At 43.0% G+C, this 20,277-nt stretch overlaps 1 protein-coding gene across 3 annotated transcripts; it reads right to left on the bottom strand.

The window, feature by feature from the left end:
• Positions 1–1,044: 1,044 nt before the first annotated feature.
• On the bottom strand, positions 1,045–19,928 carry ASB11 (ankyrin repeat and SOCS box containing 11). Of its 3 annotated transcripts, XM_063183139.1 has the most exons (9): positions 18,376–18,588; positions 16,678–16,757; positions 12,965–13,072; positions 11,268–11,418; positions 10,918–11,052; positions 9,830–10,021; positions 8,115–8,129; positions 6,504–6,518; positions 2,274–6,375 (listed from the first exon to the last, which is right to left on the bottom strand). In XM_063183139.1, exons 1-9 carry the CDS (start codon positions 18,443–18,445, stop codon positions 6,278–6,280), a joined length of 864 nt encoding a protein of 287 aa, XP_063039209.1. In that variant the 5' UTR covers positions 18,446–18,588; the 3' UTR covers positions 2,274–6,277. The 3 variants fall into 3 exon arrangements, with proteins under 3 accessions (XP_063039194.1, XP_063039201.1, XP_063039209.1); XM_063183124.1 differs by lacking the exons at positions 2,274–6,375; positions 6,504–6,518; positions 8,115–8,129; positions 18,376–18,588 and adding exons at positions 1,045–1,100; positions 19,745–19,928; XM_063183131.1 differs by lacking the exons at positions 2,274–6,375; positions 6,504–6,518; positions 8,115–8,129 and adding an exon at positions 1,045–1,100 and having other exon boundaries at positions 18,376–18,586.
• Between the last annotated feature and the right edge of the window lie 349 nt (positions 19,929–20,277).

Genomic DNA, 20,277 nt, shown 5'->3' with positions numbered 1-20,277 from the left:
ATTTTCTGCGCAGTAAATCATTTCAGCTCAAAGGCTTTCATAAATATCAAATGAAGTTCCCTCCTGCCAGACACCCAGCAGAGCAGCTGTGGTGCCCTGCAACAGTGGCTGCCCACAGTGAGTGGGAGGGAGAATTTTGAGGGTAAAACTGGAAAGGACTTTGAGAAAAAAAGCAGTGTCAGCTCAGGGGGGAATGTCTTGCCCTCTCTACACCAACAGCCTGTAGGAACCTGTCTGTGGAAACAAGCTGGAATTACTTTTACTTGTTGGCATTGATTTAGAGGAAAGTTTTCATTGAAGTCTTGGAAATTCCCAACCCAAAACATGTGTTGCTCAGTCACTGTAATTATTCAGGATGCCATGTTTAATATTTATGCCTTGCTGTAAATCTGTGGTGACCCTGAAAGCACAAGTTGCAAAGAAAAATTACCACATTAATTAACTAGGAGCTGCTCTGGGACATTTGAGGATAAGTGGTCTTCAACAGGTACTTGGCAATGAAAGGTACAAAGCTGCTGGGACAAAGTATTTTTACACATATCAGGCTCCAGGCAGCAGGAACTCACCCTCTGAAACAGCTAAGAGCAAACATCTCCCTGTAGGATAATGAGACACAAATAATATGCAAAGGCTGACCCTCTGGGCCAATGTCCTTAAAACTTTCTCTGTTTAGTTGCATTGTGATAGAGACAGAAGGAAAAGGGATCGCTAGTTTCCATGTAGTTTGATGAGTACACGCTTTTGTTTTTAATGCAGAAAATGTGAAAAATATGCCTTGTTTCGACTGCTAGTAAACCCTATCACCCTCATGGGGATTGGTAAACCAGCCTTCAAAGAAATTCAGGGCTAGTGTCACTGCCCATAACAATGTGTTCATTGTGACCAGAGTAAAATAGGTATTTAGTCAGCATCTAGAACAAGAAAAGTGGAGAGAACAATAACCCTTCCACCCCACCCTCCCCCCCAAAAAAGAAAAAAGATAATTTGGATTCATGTTTGTGAAGCTGGAGAATTATATAGGCAACATAAAACTAGTAAGTCTGCGGAGTCTTTATTTCTTCTCTCCCTAAGACAAAAACTTGCACATTTCACTCAGATTCCTAGGAGAAAAAAAATAAAAGTTAGAACAAGTTTTCTCTGGAGATCTCTACATCTCCTTCCCTTCCCATTCTGTCTAATTTCTATTTTGTTGGGGCATGTTAGCCTCTATAGCCAGCAGGTAGACTTGGAAAAAAATGAACCATTTACCACAAGAGTATCCTGCTAGCAAGTCCCTGGTAACAGACAGATAAAAATATAGCAGGATGCTGCAAAATTCACAGAATCATAGAATGGTTTGGGTTGTAAGAGACCTTCAAGATTCTCTAGCTCCAAACTCCCTACCATAGGCAGGGACATCTTCCATTAGAGCAGATTACTCAAAGCTCCATCCAGCCTGGACTTCAGCATTTCCAGGTGCCCTAAGGACTCCACCATTCCATGGTTATGGCAGCCAAGGCTTCCCCTGAGCTTCACTTTCCCCCTGGCACTTCCTTGTGGGGGAGAACAAAGTTCAGCAGAGCAGCTCTCCTCACTGGCACCTCTGCCACTTGGAGAAGGAAGTTATTATAGTTATTATTATAGTTATTATTAAGGCATTCCAGGAGCTTCCTGGCTTGCCTGTGCCCCACTGTTGTGCCCATCCAGCAAACACTGGGATAGCAGGAATTCCCCATGAGGAGCAGTGCTTGTGAGTGTGAGCCTGATTATAAGGATCTCATCCATTCAGCCTTCCTGGCCAGCTGGCCTGAACAGACCCCACAATAATGTCCCTACCCTCCCTTTAATGCTGGCCCCAAAGACCTCAGTCAGCTCCTCATCCACACCCAGGCAGAGACCCCTGCACTCCAGCTGGTCACTGACAGAGAGGGAGGCACCTCCTCCTCCCCATCTCCTCTGCCTGCCCTTCACAAAGGTCCTGCGTCCTTCCATTCTAACATTCCAGTCACAGGAGCCACCCCACCACAATCCATGATGACAACGAGGTCACAGCCCTGCAGGTATGACATGCTCTGCTGATTCATCTGTCTCCCCCCTTCCAGATGTTGTTCTCAAGTGAATATGCAGATTATGCTTTATTCTGCAACTCCTGATACCCTTTATTGAAGATTTTTCAATTTTAAACCTGACATTGTTTTTCATTTGCTTGCAATGTCCCTTGTGAGTTTCTACAAATAGTATAAAATTTAAGAATAAAGGAATTTTCAAGAAATAAAAATCAAATTACATAGAAGTTCTGTGTGGAATAATCTGTATTTGACAATAATATATTATACATCTTATGCAGAACATAAAAAAAAAACCACAGTGAGGAGCAATTGGCATGTGGGAAATGGTAATTTCTGATAAAAAAATTACACAAAGGCATCAGGAACCATCACCCCAGGATACAGGTCAGACAGATTTTTCAGCTCAGATTTTCAGTCAGTGAATGTATTTCATTTTTGTTCTTATCAGACTTGCCCTAATGCCATACTGGACACACCACCAGTATTTTCAATCCAGGAAAGCCTGGAGGGGTGTTAGATGCCAGCAGCAGGGCTGTGCTGCAGGGGAAGGTCAGGCCTGGCACAGAAGGGTCCTGGGCAGCCCCAGCCTGTGTCCCTGTCCTGCAGAGCTGGCAGCGAGTGCAGGGCCGGGAGGGGCACTGAGGGGACTGCAGGGCAAACACAACATTTATTTCTGACATGTTGGAGGGAGGAAATCTTTGAGGAGGAGTTGGCCAGGCTCAAGTTCCCTGGGGGAGGACAGAGTCAGAAGAGGATCTCTCCCATCCCACTGCCCAAAGCAGCACAGCCCATCACCAAAGGAGAGAGCACACAGGTGGACAGACAGACAGACAGCCTCCCTCACAGCCCGCATCTGCCTGGGAAGGTGGGGTGTTGGCACCTCAAGGCAGATGAGGGGAATTTCAGTTCCTACAGTATAACAAGTTTCAACAGTCTAGCATGTCCCTACACTTTTTAATTTCACTCTTTGAATGACAGATTCTACTGGACAGACAGAAATTCAGGGACTGGCAGATCTGCTGTGAAAAGTTGAGTCCTAGAGAGGATGGAGGATGGCTAAATGCCAATAGCAGAGTTGTCTTGTAGGAACAGAGGTCACCTTGAACCCAACAGGCTGGTCAAGAGATCAAAACAGAAATCTTTTCGGAGCCAAATCAGAATGAAACTTCTTTTGATAGCTACCTTTAAAAATATTGCTTATTAAGCCCTCCCAAAATGTGTCAGCCTATTTATATTCACTGTTGTATGTCCCCCAGGACATGGCCCATTGGCCAGAATTCTTGCAGAGAAAACTCTGGGAAAAATTAATCTCAAGCTGCAGGGAAAGCTGTGGAGCCAGGTTTTGGGCAAGAGACTGAGAGAGCTCTGTACAGCAGCGGGATTCCAGCACAGGAAACTGTGTCTCCAGACAAACCATACCTTACCCAAACTATTCATTTCAGTCAATGATCATAGAATGACAGAGAAGACAACACTTGTTTTAAAGAAAAGAGACCGTGTGAAATTAGTTTCCTTCTACTACCTTCAGAAAAGCAGCTGACAGAGGTTTTCCAAACTCATTTTGAAGAATCACCAAGACTCAGTAGCCTCATAGAAAATTGTCCCAGACTTTCCTTATTCTCACATGAGATAGCATTTTTGAAAAAAAAAATATTAATACTTCCTCCAGCTATTTCCTCAGTATTTCCATGCATTATGACACAAAGCACAGCCAATGAGAATTAAATGGGTAACTTCATAATTTGAGGTAAGAGCAAGGTAAATTTTCTAATCAAATTTATTAATCTCAGGACTTCTAAACTTCTCTTCAAATTTATTTAAGCTATCAGACTCTTTGATACACAGACTTTCAGAGAGAAGTAAGTGTCCAGGAAGAAGGAAAGGTAAGGTGACTTTTTGATGGGAAGCTAATATCAGGAATAAATATAGGGCATCTTCTCTTGCTTCTTGAGACAAAACCTTCTGAGAGGCTGAGTAAATTTTGCATTTTTGTAATGGAGATACATATTTTTTTCAATTTAAAATCCTATGCAAGTGAAATACTGCTTTCATTGATGATCACAGAAGGAAATCAATTCAGCATTACACATTTTGAAATGGATCCCATAAATTGCCTTTGTCCCTGATTGCAGTGCAAGTCTGACAGCTCACACAGCTGTGCCTCTCTCTCTGTTTAGAGAGCAAATAGTGCTCTCACTGCCACTTTATTAGCAGAGCAGGTGAATTTGCAGTGAAGATAGAACTGAGAAGGATCTGCTGGCACCCAGATTAATATAGACATTTCTTTCTTGATAGTATTTGATTTTCAAAGGCTCTTGAGAATTTATTGTTCAAATCTCTGAGATTCATGATGTATTATACCATACAAGGTCAGTGAAGTCACTGACAACTTTATGGCAATAGCTCTTGCCATCAGATAACATTCAATATGTGCAAACACAGGCTGAAAACTGCACCCATTTTTGGCTATAATGTTGAAGGTCCAGTCTCATGAGCTGCTGAGAGCTCAATTCATCTTACTTGTGCTGAATTAATCATAAAGAAGCCATGGGAAACATTAGACCTTTGCCTCAGAGAGACTGTCATGGTGACATTAAGGGATTATTAGCATTGAACCAGAGGCTGCTGCTGCTGCTGGAGCAGGGACAGGAGCCTGAATGCTGCTGCAAGCCAGTCCTGTATCCAGACCACAGGAGGAAAATTCCCGCTGAGTTAACATGTATGGGCAGTGAAAATTGGTGCCAGTATGCCTCACTCATAAAGAAACCAGTGCATTTCACAGCCTGAAAATGTGTCTGCAGCCTCTTGGACCTGGAAGTTGAGCAAAATGGAGACAGAGTCCTTTTAATTCTGCTTCACATTTTACTACAACTAGTGAAACACCATTGCCTGTCTCATGGCAGAAGTTTACCAAAACTTGGCTCTGAAGAAATGTTTTGTCCCCCAGAAGAACCTCCCCAGGAAAAATTAAAAAACTTTTTTATGTGGTGTACAGTGGCACTGCAAGTGTCACTGCACACCACATTTCTCAGCTCAAAGAGGTGCATGTTTCAGTCCTGCTGTTTCCAAGCCACTGATCCTCACATTATTTAAACTAATACCACAATGGACAATCATAACACTCTAAAAAATCCTTTCTTCTAGGGAAGTAATTAAAGCCTCAGACAAGTCTGCAAACTGCTCCTGGTGAGGAAAATTCAACAAGAACAACATTTGGGTAATGCGCAATCATCTTTAGTGGCCCTGCTCTCTCCAGCTCCACAGTCCCAGGACTTACCTTGAGAAATGTCTAATCATACAAAGCCAAAAAAAAAAAAAACAGCACTCTTTCCTTTGGTTTTTTTTTTACACCTTGCAAAGGATGGACTTTGAAATATTACCTACTATGCCTATAAAAACATTTGCAGTTCTGTCATGGAATTAAGCTGGATTAATCATGGAATTAAGCATGAAAAATGTTCATGTAATGAATACAGCCAGATCTCACGTGACATAATTTTGGAAGGATTTTTCTTGGAAGAGATGAAAAGGTTTTTAAGACTTTCACATAGTTTTGTGGGTTCACTCCAAACCCCTGCACTTGCTTTCACAACATCACTTGTACCTCCAAGGACAAGGTGTGTTAGCATTGGGAGTAGCTGTGCTCAGGGCTCAGGGATGGACAGCCAGACACAGCTGGAAATTGATAGGGCTCCAGTAGACAACAGGAAGGAGATGAAAGGATGCAAATCAAAGCTGATAAAGATGTGCAGTAAATTGTATACGTCTGATGTTCGTCACTGAAAGCTTTCATTTTCACATAATAATGGAAGAAAAAATATTCACTGCCTTGATTTTGACATTGAGATTGGATAGACAAAGGAAAGAAGCTGCACAGATACTGCCCAAATACATACAGCCCCAAATGCAGGGGAAATCTCTGTGTAAGTGGGTGAGTGGACGTATGCATTTGCACCTACAAACACGTGCCAAGTGAGCTGGTTGGTGTACCAGAACTTCTCAGGCTGGTGTGAGTCCATGTGGCAACAGATTGTGAGGGACCTGTATCCATGATACCATTCACTGCCTGTGAAAAGGTGTTTCAGTTTCCACTGTCAACATAGCAGCCAGTGTTTGGTAGCCACAGAAGACAGAAAATGATGCCTTTGATTTTTTTTTTCCTTTGATATATAAACTTGGAGTAAACAAGCACTTGTTCCTCTTTCTGTCCCAGTCCAAGGCAGTCAGAGCTATCGATGCAGGAGGAAGTTCTGCAGTGGCTCAGGCAGGTGCAGCTTGGGGACTGAGCAGAGGCACGACCGGCCCAGGTGCCTTCTGATGCACAGCCCTGCACAGCTGGGCCAGGCTGGCAGGGACCTGGGGGAGAGGTAAAAGCAAGAATAAGCACCTCAAACCCGCCACCAGTAAGAGTCAAAGCAGCAAACACCAGCAAGGTTTGCAACTCAGACCAAGCACTACATAATGACTGGCCTGAGGTCAGGGAGAGTTAGATACATTATTGTTTGTATTAAAGTTCTGTTGTCAGAGTTGGTTCAGCAGTTTGAAAGCTGTGAGCACCAAACACCTTTTTCTGTATGCACAGCTAGGCTGTTTGGCATCTTTTTTTTTGTGCAAACACCTAAAAAAAGTGTCTGCACTGGAGAGAGAGCTCTGGAATGCATAGCCCCTGCTCAGGATATAAGACAACACCCAGCAGTTTTGTGAGGATAAAGGATAGGTACAGTTAATTGTTCATTTATACATATATAACATGATTTTTCCAACTGCTGGTGTCTCAGCAGGTATCTGCACAAGTAGTATCTGCAGCTGTGCCTTTTTGACATGACTACAGTCTCAGAATATTTATGTTTGTCAGTCAATCCACCAGTGCTCCTCAAAATATTTCTTACTGTGATATCTAATTTGAGCTACATATGACCAAAAGTTTTCCGAAAGGTCTCAAAGACAGAAAGCCTTCAATTTTTTTTCGAAAAGACATTGCAGAAAAAGAGAGAAGGAGAGAGAAAGAGAGAAGGAGAGAGAAAGAAAGAGAAAGAGGGAGCAAAAGAGAGCGAAAGAGAGAGGAAAGGAAAGGAAAGGAAAGGAAAGGAAAGGAAAGGAAAGGAAAGGAAAGGAAAGGAAAGGAAAGGAAAGGAAAGGAAAGGAAAGGAAAGGAAAGGAAAGGAAAGGAAAGGAAAGGAAAGGAAAGGAAAGGAAAGGAAAGGAAAGGAAAGGAAAGGAAAGGAAAGGAAAGGAAAGGAAAGGAAAGGAAAGGAAAGGAAAGGAAAGGAACAACAAAAAACCAGGATGAGAAGATGTGAAGTCTTTTTGCCCTTCCCTTGCTGCATGTGAGAACTCCTGTTACACATCAGAGGTTGAGTGGTTGGAAAGCTGTCAGAGGATTCATGCTGAGCAGTGGCTGGCACAGTGCTGCCCACAGTGGAGCTGCCCCAGGGTTTTCCCTGCAGGGTGACCAGGAGCTGTCCCCACCACGGATCAGCTGAGGGGCATGCCAGGCACAAACCCAGTGGATATGAGGCCCCATTGCTTCTGCAGCTACAAGCTTGCACAGGAAAATGCCCCCTGCTAGTGAATGTGTCCCTGCCTGCTTTCACTTTCCTCCTGCCACAGCTGCTCCAGGTGCAGCCTTTACACCTGCCCAGAGGTGCTCAGTCTTTGAACCCTCTTGTGCCCTTCCACTCCAGTTTCTGTCCAAACAGTAACAATCACTGCAGAGTTTGACAAGTGGTAGGTAGAGATGTGGGCTTAAAGGCCTGTGCTTATATCTCGCAGTAAACTTCATAATCTGTGCTTTTACCATGGGAAAAATTAGGAGCTTAAACAGGCTGATAATATCCCTTCTGAGAAGAAATTAATAGAAAAATGTGGGATATATAGAAAAGATCTTTTGTACTACTGTTGCAGGAAGTGAAGAAAGAAACTACCATCTTCTAAAGCACTTAGGAAAACAGACGCATTTTGTATTTCACATCACTTAATAGCTGTTGAGAGGAGAAATTAAAGGGACCCATCTAAGTAACCTCAGTGGTTAAGTTAGGGGTAGAGAAACTCTTCAGTCTGGGGTACTTATTTCAGAAGGACCTCAGAAAACACAGAAGTAGAGGAAAAGAGTAGTTGCATGTTAAGCACAGCAAAATATCTGAAAGTGGGACCAAAGGTGAAGAAACTGAGGAAACTTCATGCCTGAAAAACAATGAGTTAGCAGGAACTGAAATGCTGTTAGAGCCTTTCTGACTGTAAGGGAGAAGAGGGTGACAAGAGAGTGGAAATCAAAAGGAAAGTTCAGGAAGAGAAAATTATTAATATTAGGATATTTATGTACACCAACTCTGAATCACTCGGGGCAATGGTAGCAGGACACTTGGCAGCACTGCCTTTTCTGCCACTGAGCTCTGGGCAGCTCAGCCATGGGAACAGAAGTCACACAAGGTGAGAAGTATTCAAACAAAATTCCTCCTAGACGGTTTTAGACATGGCAAATTAAAGCTCTGCATGAAAAGTCACAGATAAACAGAACAGGACAGGAGGATATTAAGCCAACGCTTTGTTTCTTCCATAAAGCCCACCTGTGCTCAGAGGGTCGGGACAAAGCCTGTGTGCAGTGACAAACCTGTGTGCAACAGTGACATTTATTAATTTACCATGCAAGAGCTGCTTGGAATTGGGCTTTTTGTGCACATCATGCTCTGGTCCCTGGTGGGCTGTGAGCAGGCTCAGGGAGGTGGGAGGCCCTGCATGGGGGAGCACCATTCACCCTCCAGTCAGAAGGGCCTCAGGGGACACAGAGCAGCTAAGAGGGCACCAGTGAGCTGGGAAACAGAGATTAGAGGAGGAGGGAGCTAATTCAGCAAGCCCAGAGCACAGGGATGTTGCTCTTGGATGCATCAAGTTCTGCCAAATGTGCAGGTGAAAACAGCACAAGGGGATCCTGATTTAATTCTGCTCAGAGGTTTCTTCCAGTAAACTAGAAGGATAATTAATTGCAGGAAGCCTGGAGGTAAACAGCAAAGTGCTGGTCTGATGTTGTTGAGTTAGGGATGGAAGAAAAGACTCTGGGTTTTAGAAGCTGAATTAGGAAATAATTTAATGAAGGTAGTGGGCTTTTTATAATGTGACTCCCTAAGGTAAGACTTGATTGGTTTCAAAGTAAAAACTTCTCACGCTATCGGTGAACTATGAATTGTGCACTTTGGAGAACAGTTACAAAAAGAAAAATAATAATGGTTTTAATTTTTTCTCTAAGTTTCCCAGAGAAAAATTGTCTCTGTTCTTTCTTCAACTAAACTGAAAATACCCACACTGTTCTGTGCTGGGATTGCAGCCCCATAAACCACATGGAAGAGCTGTGAAGCTGAGGAGTCACCTGGCAAAGAGCTCTGCTTTCTCCTGGCAGCCAAGGACACACTCACCCATTGAGCCATGGTGCAAGGCTGAACACTGGGTGATGGTACCAAAATATTATCTATTAATAAACTTTCATGGCAGTTTTTAACACCAGGAGTCCCACTAGATAAATATGTATGATTTTCCTTCAGTAGATAGGAAAAGAAGCACAGAAAAACTGACTGATTTACCTGCAAAAACCATAGCACCAGGTGGCAGAGGTGGCAGACCTAGCAACAAAACAGATTTCTGTGTCATGAGTTGGAGGTTTGAAGGCAGCAGAGAAGGTAAGAGAATGTATGTAGAGCATCACTTATAAAAGCAATTAGGAAAATATACTTAGGTAAAGGATACAAAATGCTTTACTTAAGAAAAAGGAGAAGAAAGGAAACCTTTACCTTCCCGAAGCAGAAGCGCCTGCTCCACTTTGCTGTGGGGTGTGGCAAGATCCAGGGCACATTTGAGGTCAGCATTTCTGCATTTTGGGTCAGCACCATAGTCTATCAACAAGACAACTATCTCCACGCTGGATTTCCTCGCTGCCGCGTGCAGGGGGGTGTCCAGGCGCTTCCCCACGTTCACGTTGGCTCCTGGGGTGAACAAAGCTCCTGGTGAGAGCTGGTGGGCAGCAGGGACTGTCTGAACCTGCATCACATGGGCTGGTTTCCACCAGGAGCCTCAACAGATGAAGGGATGGATGGCACACAGGATCTCTCAACAGCATCTGTGCAAAGCTCAGCAGGCCATACCTGCTCTGCAGAGTGCTCTGGGCCACCAAACCCTGCCTGCAATGCTCAGGATTGAGCTGCCTGACCTTCAACCCAAAACGTGTTCAAAGCCTACCATGTGTTCTTTAATGGCATAAAATCTAATATGGATTCTGTTAATTGAATTGCCCCCGAAACCTTTAGGTATCTCATTGTAATAGGTCTGGGAGCACAGCAAGCAAAATGCTTGTCCCAGGCTGGCTGGGCACAGCAGGGCCACACTTTGAGCAGGTGTAAATCAGCTAATGCACACTGACAGCAAAAATTTGTGCTAGTTCATGGCCTGTGCCTGGACCTGCAGTGATTATTCTTCCAAGCAGCTTTACTGCTGCTCTCATCGTCCACTGAGGAGGAGGTGAAGTTAATGGTTCTGATAAACTGCTGTGTTAAGCAGGAGTTGATTTTGGTCAGTAATATCAGCCAGCATTTTCTGTGCTTCCTGTTATCATTCTAGAAAATGAAAAGAATTCTGTTTTCACATTCAGATAGTCTCAGGGAGGTGTCTGTAATTAAGAAGGCTTTTCACTTAGGAAATCATAATTTCTTTATCACAACACAGGAAATTTTTAATGGCCTCAAATGAGTCTGACAGAGTCAGGGTCCCAAACAACTCTTGTGGAAGTGACCCATGATGCTTTAAGTAGAGAGGCAGCTCAGAGAGGCCAGCAGCATTGTCTCACACCACCATAGCTCTCCCCCAGCCCCTTTTCCAGGTGTACCTAGCTCCAGCAGCTTCTTGACACATTCTGTTCTCTGGTAGGTGCAGGCCATGTAGAGAGGGCTCCCATGCTGTGGGTCTTCTTGGTCAATGTCAACCCCATGGGCCAGGAGGGTCTCCATGCACTCCCTGTGACCTGTGGAGGGAAGAGCTGTCACTGAATTGCTGCAGAGCAGAGCACACCCAGGTACAACTGTGAGGCACAAGAGCTTGAAAAAGCCAAACCTGTTTGTCTCTACTGATATGGAATGAGTTTTTTTAAGCGCTTAGTGAACGACAAAAGGCGCATTTGTCACGTAGTTATTGTTGGCTTGCTCACACCCCTCACACCCAGAACATCACCTCTCTCACCTCTCTTGGCTGCTTCGTGGATGGGTGAGGGCAGGTGGCTCCCCAGCTGTGCCTTGGCCCCGAATTCCAGCAGCATGCTGACACAGGCCGCGCTGCCGCTGCAGCAGGCGTTGAACAGCGGAGTCACCCCGTCGATGGTGGCTGCGTTCACCTGTGTGGGACAGCACACCCTCAGGATCATCCTGTCTAACAGGAATGCCCGTGCAACATGCCTCCTGTGCACACCAGACCTGCACCAGAGTGAGACTTGCCTTGTTTAATTGCAGGAATTAATTTATTTACAGCTTTCTGAGTTATATGTTGTGGCATAACATACAGAGCATTCTCCTTTCATGTCTGCCCTCTTTCCCAGATAGTTAGTGCCATAAGGCAGAAACTCTGCCTGCTCTGCATGCTCCTGCTGGAGCTGCTAAAAAATGCAATTTTTTATTCTTTCTTTTTTTTTTTTTTTTTTTAATGTGAAGCAGCTGAGTATCTTCAAGATTTTTTTGTTCGCACCAGCCTCAAGGTGGAGCACCCTCAAATGAAAATGGCTTTGCTTTTTAAATTAAAACATTCACTTTCTGTTTAATATTTTCATCTGAAAACACATTTCCAGCGCAAGAAATTTTCATAGAAACATAATCCCAAACAGAAAAGGAGCTTGAAGGAGTTGACATGCATATATGTCCATGCAAGACAGAAATTTTCTTCCCCAACTTCTGATCTAATGACCTAGCAAGAACCACTATTGCCATTCTCCATTGGGGGAGCAGAGCTGTCTGTAGATCACAGAATCACAGAATATGCTGATTTGGAAGGGACCCATTGGATCATGGAGTCCAACTCCTGGCATTGCAGAAGACAGCCAAGGAATCACACCACACCCTGTTTATGCTGTGTTTAACCGTGTAGCAAGCCCTCAGGGCCAATTTATGAAGCATATCTGGACATCTTTAACTCTGTGGCACACTGGAGAGGAGCAATGGATTATGCAAGCACATGTCATACCCTCACTCCTCCCAGTGTCATCAGGCAGGTGTGGCTGAAGTGCTGGAGGCACTGGAGATCTCTTGACTATTTTGGCACTGCTTGGTTTCTTGCCATATAAATTTTACTTGAAAACCCAGCTGACATAAAAATATCCTTATATATTTCACCCATTCCTTAATCTCTGTTGGGAACATGTACTCTACCTTAGGTCCAGCTGTAGGAATTGTTATTTTATTAGCGGATAAAATGTTTCATTGCTTCAAGCACATCCATTTTTATTTACATGAGACTCCCAAACCTTCCCATAGAAAACCAGGTGTAATTCCAGTGATCACTGCTGAGGGGGGAGGGGGAGGGCGAAGGTGTGAGTTACTTTCTTCAAGGTTATTTCACTTAGCATCTTTCATTCGTTTTCCATCAACCGTGACCATGTTTCACACGCAAAGGGAAAACAAAAGAGAATAAAGGGATGACACAAGGGGGAGACAAATCTATCACCCAGGGAAACAGAACACTGTTATGGACAGATCACCCAGGGAAACAGAACACTGTTATGGACAGATCACCCAGGGAAACAGAACACTGTTATGTTTTTCCACATTTCTGTTTGAGCTGTCCACCTGTATCTTGGCCCTGCCGCCTGGACAGCACATCCAACATTCCCACTGATGCGGGGAGCATCCATTCCCAAGTGTCCTTGTCCCAAAGTCATCCCCAGGACTTACCTGGGCACCATTTTCCAGCAGCACCTTGGCACAGGCCACGTGCCCACCCAGGCAGGCCTCGTGGAGAGCTGACACTCGGTCTGTGGTGAGCAGGTTCACGTTGAAACCCTGCAGGAGGAGCAGGGAGTGAGGGGCCAGCCCTGCCCAGCTCCTGCAGGGCTGCTGGGGGCCATGGCAGGGAGAGCTGAGTGCCAGGGAAAGGGCTCAGGTCACATTGGTGCTGTTCACTGACTTCTTTCTGGTGTCCCCACACACCACAGCTGGTGATGGGGTTAAAGAGGGAGCAATCACAAGCTGTGCCTTCTGTTTCTAGCTCTTTATGACGCGCTGTCAATTGCAGGAAATGCTTCACATTTCTTTAATTTATATGGGTGTCATTTCCTTCCCTATTTGTCCTGCACCAGGAGCTACAGCTGGAGGGATTCACCTCCCTGAATGAGGATGCTTCTTTTGAAAAAGGTGTATTTTATGATTGGCTTCTCGCAAATAATAAAATGAATATTATATGTGTTGTGCTAGAAAGTTATGCTGTATTAATTCTCTTAAGTACTGTGCTAAATATAGTTTTAGGTTATAACAAAATCTTAAAATAGGAACTACGCTATGTAGGATACTTTTTTTCTAAAGAAAAGACTGGCACTGAGGCAGCAGCCACGGGACGCCTAAATCTTTCAGAGAAAGAATTTATTGCTCCATTATCAGAAGAAACGAACTTCTTCCTGCCTCACACAGTCAGGATGATGCCATTAGGATTAAGAGGAAGAAGTTGACAATGACCAGCTAGAATCCTGTATTTGAATGGAATTTATGCATCATGTATGAATATGCAACAGGTTATTGTTTTTAAGGGTTAATCCTCTGTTAACCTGTGTCCTTTTTGGGCTTATGCTGCCCAGAAAAAGGTACCTGGACATCCATAACTCTTTGTTTCTATTGTCTCATATTGTTCTAATCCAAATTGTCCAAATTATTATTACTCTAATAATAATAATATTATATATTATATTTTTACATATTTTTATATTTTTATAACCATTTTATTATCATTAAACTTTTTAAAATTTTAAAAACAAGTGATTGGCATTTTTCACACTTCTGGCAGAGGTATCTGCAGCTCAGCTGGAGCTGGCACCTCCTTCAGTGGGGAGGAACAGGATTCCCTATGCTATGATTCATCCCGTGCTAAAGCAGCTGTTTCCAGTAGGGCAGACAAATTGTATCCTGAAAGTTCTTTCATTCACTACATGGGGTACCCAAGGGTGTTTCACTCAGAGGTAATGAGTACTTGGTAAACCTACAAGAGAGATGAGTCAAATCCCACCCACAAATCAGTTCCCCTTATCTGACCATCCAGGAAATGTTTTACACTGGAAGAAAGAACAATGGTTTACAAATCACTGTTGATTTCCTGTTGGTCTCTGTTGAATGCCTTATTTCAGGTGTTTCCCTAATTAGCAGTTACCATATCTATTCCGGCAGAAAGACAAACCGGACATATTCACAAAGGGAAAAGCAGTTGTAACACGTGCTTTCCTCTGACTGCAACTAAATCTCCTGGTAATTAGAATGTTACAGCCATGTGTGAGAACAGGCCTGGCAGCAGCTCCATTTTCTGCTTGATGTCATATTTTGAAGCACAGCTGGTGCCTGCCTGACGTGCTATAGTCAGGGCAGCTCACGAGATGGCAGCAATGCACTTTTTGGGACACAGCCACCAATGCAATGGGCAGAAAGGAGTACCTGGGAGCAACCTCACTCAGCAAAAAAGGCAGCAGTCCTGACACCGTGAGCATTAACAGCACTGTAAACACTTCAGGCTACGCATTACATGATAGAAAAACAATCTTTTTCAGTCATGTGAAAATATTATTAATGTAAAAGTTGTTGGTAAAATTTCTCGTGCATTACAATGGTGCTAGGGGAATAGACAAAACCTTGAAAAAATAGAGATTATTCCATTTTCTAATTGTGTGGTGGTTTCATACTTTGTGATCAGCATATTCCTTCAAGATTAATTTCTTCTAGAGACTCCTAATAAGGAGACTTATTCTCAATCATTATTCATATATACATGTATATATATTTTTAACAAATAAATCTCAGTCATATCAAGTGACAGAATAAGCATTGATATCTTGGGAAAAACAACAATTCCTTCTATTACAAAATGAAGAATAAGTTGTAGATCTTACCATGGCTGTTTGCCAACCATCACTCATGATAAACCTTGTTTTCAATGTACGTGAAAAATCAGAATCTTTTTTCAGGCATTGAAACAGGTGTTGGTGAGTTCTTGAGCCATTTGAAAACTGCAGCACTACATCACCTCCCTGTGTCCAGGCATTCCCAGAGCCTCAGTGGCTTTCTTGAAAGCTGTGGTGCTGCAGTAGAGACTTCTGAGTGTCCCACAGACACTCAAGCACAGTCCCATACTTCATTTCAGGCTGGTATATTAGAAGCAATGAGCAATGATTATGCTGCTCCATGAACAATTTCATCCCTGCATTTATCAGTCTGTGGTGACTCAGCTCCAATTCAGGCTCTACAGACATTGCTGCCTTGATCTCTTTCCATCAGCAAAGACCTTCATTTTTTACTCCCAAAATTAAATGTCTTTAGGAAAGGGAGAAACAGTGGATTAACTAAATGCTATAAGACACCAGTGGGTGCTTCCTCATTGTACAACCATGAACAGTGCATAACCAGGGCATCTGGTGAGCAACCACAGCACTGGGTGCTCCACAAAGCAAGTGGTGTAAGGGCAGCATAAATGGAGATAGAGGGGTCAGAAAACCATCAAATCCCTAAATGAATAAAGCCTCTTTCTTTTTATCTCTAACTTCCATCACTTCCTTTTCCATAAAAATCACTTTGTGTCAGCAGGTGAAGGAAAGAGGGATCAGACAATGGGAGGGAAAATGCTGTCTGTAAACAGCATATTTTATTTAGCTGCAGCTAAATGCCTCAAGAGGTGTCTGAAGAGGATGCTTTCCCACTGGCAGCTCCACTCCTTGAGGATGTTGTCCATTAGAGATCTGGCTTCTGGTAATAATTATTTACCTTGCCTATAAAAAGACTGATAGCCAAGTCAAATGCTTTACATTCAGGGAATTAATTTCCCTGCAATTGCCTTGGGGGCAAGAAGGAGAGTGGGACAGCAACCTATTTGTGCTAGATGGGGACACTGAGTTTAAGCAAAGGTGGGAAGGAAGATGATGGGCAGAGCACAAAGAACCATAATTTCTTTTCATATCCAGCTTCTTTTCCCTCTCATGTATTCTCTCCTCCTCTCTTCCTTTTGCCTGAACTCAGTTCCTTTTGGAGCAGAGGGTTTCAGGCTGACTTTGAAAGGCAAGATGCCTTTTATAAGGCATGTCTGTTACTTTTTGGGTTTTTTCTAATAGCCTACATTTAAATATTTGTTGTCCTAATTCTCAAGCCTAGTTGCATGGTTCATCATTGAGAATGAGCACAAGGACCATTGTTCATTATATAGCAAGCTGCAAGCTGTAATAGTCTTTGTCCCAGGTTTGTCCCCAGCTTCTTAACTGAGCAAACTAAAACATGCCCAGAGGTGTTTGTGCTGATATATTATTCATACAGCCATATTTCTTATGCCCTGTTGCAGTCTATTACCAGCTCACCAGCCCATAAATGCAATTCATGTGAAACCACCTTGCTTCCCAGCCTTTCCTTTCCCTGTGGGCCTTTACCTGTGCAATCAAGGTTTTCAGAGAGAGGAGGCGTCCCTGGAAGGCAGCATCGTGGAGAGGGGACCGGTCTGCCCAGCTGCCTGAAACAGCAAATGCACGGAGCTAATTCAGGGATGCAGCAAAAGCACATCTTGGGAGCACAGGGGAAGCACAGCCACGTGTAAATGCAGGTCAGGACTGAAATCAGTGTGGGCTTAGGGGTGAAACTGTTTGATGAGTTAATTTCAGCAGAGCAGCTGAGGGATCAGCAATCCTGAGAAAGCTGGCTGCTCACTATGGGACCTAAACAAAAGCTTCTTGGCAGAACTTTTAAAAGAACGGCTAAAAACATGTTTCAGCAAAGATCACGAATTTAGTGCTGCTGGGTCTCATGTGTAGTCTTCAGAACCCTGCAATTCTGCTACTCAAAACCATATCAGCCTCCACCTTTCCTTGGGAGCTCTTGTCACAAATTGCATCCCAGCTTCTCTGACACTTTGTTAAGAGCCTCATAGCAGGGTTGACTTGTCCATCAAACGAATTCTGGCATGTCCTTGGCAGTTTTATTTCCTGAACTGACAATTTCATAAATAACATCCTCCCTCTCAGACTACCATGTAACAGGTTTAATCATTCTCTTCACTGAAATATTTCAGAAAATACATGGAAAAACAAATTCTGCCTGAGGGCTTTACTTTTCTTCTTTAATCATTTTGAGATGCTGAACTGTTCAGACTCCTTCACGTAGGTTTGCTTGCCCTTTTTCTTATCCTAATCTATTTATGCCAAGAAAAATAATTCTTTAGCCTAGCTACTACCTACAGGCATAGACATTCAGCTCAGGTTAAATCCCTGCCGCTCAAATAGAGAGCAAATTTACTTGTCCTATATTAAAATTCATAACCATCCTGCGACACAGTGTGTAGTAAGTGTTTCTCCAAAGGCCAGCTGCATTTCCAGTGCCACAGGACAGAAGCAAAACCAGTGTTTGCATTCATGCTCTGTTGTACAGCAAGCCCATGGGCACTGTATCTGAAACCCTTGTCCTGTTTAATTTTTTCAGCTATGCAGCACACCAGAGAGAATGGGAAGGGTGATTTATCTCCATTTCACATGCTACCCAGGCAGGGAGAAATCAATGAGAGGCATGGACACATCCATGGGGACTTGAGGCCAAGGACACAGCAGAGGTTTTACTCTTGGCCAAAGGAGTCTCCTTTTGTTACCCAAGGACCAGGATGCACTTCAGCTAATGGAGTTACAGTTTTAACTGTAGTAATTACTATTGTTTCCATTTATTTACAGAGCACTTCCTGGATCACTTCCTGGGCTCCTAAGGCAGGAAACTGGCATGGAAAGAACAACTGGCACAATATATGGCAAGGCTCTGAATGGCACATCAGTCAAAATGATGGAAACAGGAACCAAGAAACGCCTTCCTGAAACCCCCCCAAATACCCCACACCTCTCATCATGCTGGTGACTAAAACAGGCAAGCTCGGCTCAGAAAGCCAGAAGACACTGCAAGTGGCAAAGCCCAGAGCCCTCATACAGCAGGAGGATTCAGGAGTTACTCAAGCAGAGCTCCAGGGCCTTATTTAACCTTTAATGCAGAGTATAGCTCGTGCAGTGCATGTTCTCACATGCATTTCCAATGCATGTGTGTGCACACACAGCCTCAGGACAACACTCACTCTGCACACTCCCACCACAACCTACCTCCCTGAAATGTGTGGCAAATATAGTTCCCATATGGAGCACTTCTCCCCTGCTCAGCTGGGAGTGACATGACTGAAAGTGCTCTTTTCAAATGCCTACAGATAAATTATGCAGCCCTGCTGCTGCTGTGCTACTTCACTGCAAAGAGAAAAGGTTGTGAAGCTCTGGCTGTAATATGATATAGTGCCCCAGCAACAACATCACATGATCTTACATTTTGTAAGATAATCCTTAATGACTTTCTGCAAATGGCAACTTGCAGATAAAAATATGTTACAGCCTGCTGAATTTCAAGGCACCTCAATAAGAACCTGAAGGAAAAGCTTGAAGGAAAAACTGCTGCTCACCACGTGTCAGACTGTGATTGCATAAAGGTGCTTGGGAAAAAATGACAGTAACAAATGACTGGAATTATATTCTAGAGAATAAAAAATAAATTAATAACCAAAACATGCCTGTATATATACAGGCTTCATAAAGGCTTTGTCAAAAATGCTTGGCTGCAGTATTTCTCTTGGCCAGATGTTAATCTCCCTGCTTTGGGTGCCCATCCCAAAGAACACCATCTGTGTTCTGATGCCATTCCTGTGCCTGTTCATGATGGCACTATCACAAAGCAAGTGCCCAGCAAATGAGTCACACAGAAATGTGTGATGTCACAATGCTGATCAGAATCTGCAGCTAGGAAAATAAGCCCTCATTAGCAGTAAATTGAAAATACCGTGTCATTTTAATTAGTGGAATTAACAGGAATGCAATCATATGCCTATTCATTATTATGGCAGTGATCTGAAGGAATAAAATCACTTGAAAAAAACAAAACCATGAGCTGCTAAGTAACATATAAAATACAACATATTCTTGTGCTGAGTATTTTTCAGAACAATTTTAGCTGCAGTCATTTTTATCATATGATTTAACAAAACAAGGCTTCTTTGCTTGGATTCATAAAGTTATTAGTTATATCCTCCTAGCATCTCCTTTCAGAAAATCAATGTGCTAAAATTTTTCCCTAAATATTCTCTGGCAGTAAAACTGGATGTTTAGTAAAACAATCTGTAACCACTGATAAAGAACACCTTGTACTGAGAGCAGTATTTTTATTTATCATATATAGTGCATTGACCAAATGTCATCCTCATTCTAGCTGGGTAATTGTTGGAGTCTCATATTTTGCACACCTAAACCAAGCCAACACATACTGGTACTGCAAAGACCCCAGAAATGGGAGGCACTTCAGGTTCAAACATTTACCCCTACATTTAGCAAAAAATCCCTCATTTCATGGCAACTCACCGATTTAAATCCTTGAGTTACAAAAATGTGGCAAATAAACATTTAAATGATAGAGTCCATATTTTTACTTTACCTGGGACTATTCCATAGATCTCTTCTGCTATCCTGGCAGCTTCTTTTCTGTTGCCTTTAACAATATAGAAATGGGTCAGCAAAGCCAAGGAAATCTTAATTAAAAGCTTGAAGCAAAACAAAGCAAAAATGGCAAAATAAATGTTAGGGAAAGAATGGAGTATAGAAGTGCCCTCCATTTTGGTTTGCTCTTTGAATAGTTTCTCAGGTTGGCTAAGTTGCACTGGGTTATTCTTGGTATCATATGTCATCTATTTTAAACCCTTCAGGACCTGCTGTTCCTCAGTTACCAAAAATACATCCTGGTTTTACTTGGGATGAGGTGTTTGATGCTAAATAACAATATCAAGGATAAGATATTTTGAACATCTCTGCGTACAGCAAACAAATGAGAAAATCCTTTCCAAACCTACATAAATGAGAGTAAGTTTTCAAACAGATGCTCTCCATACCATCTGAAAGGCTATACATGCACATTAGATTTATTCTTAAAGGTAGCAGTTAATTTACAAAGACTATCTAGAGAAAGTTGCA

The sequence above is a fragment of the Melospiza melodia genome, chromosome 2 (assembly GCF_035770615.1).
Source record: "Melospiza melodia melodia isolate bMelMel2 chromosome 2, bMelMel2.pri, whole genome shotgun sequence".
NCBI lineage: Eukaryota > Metazoa > Chordata > Aves > Passeriformes > Passerellidae > Melospiza > Melospiza melodia.
Note: the sequence above shows the minus strand (reverse complement) of the source record. Positions and strands in the feature narration are given on the sequence as shown.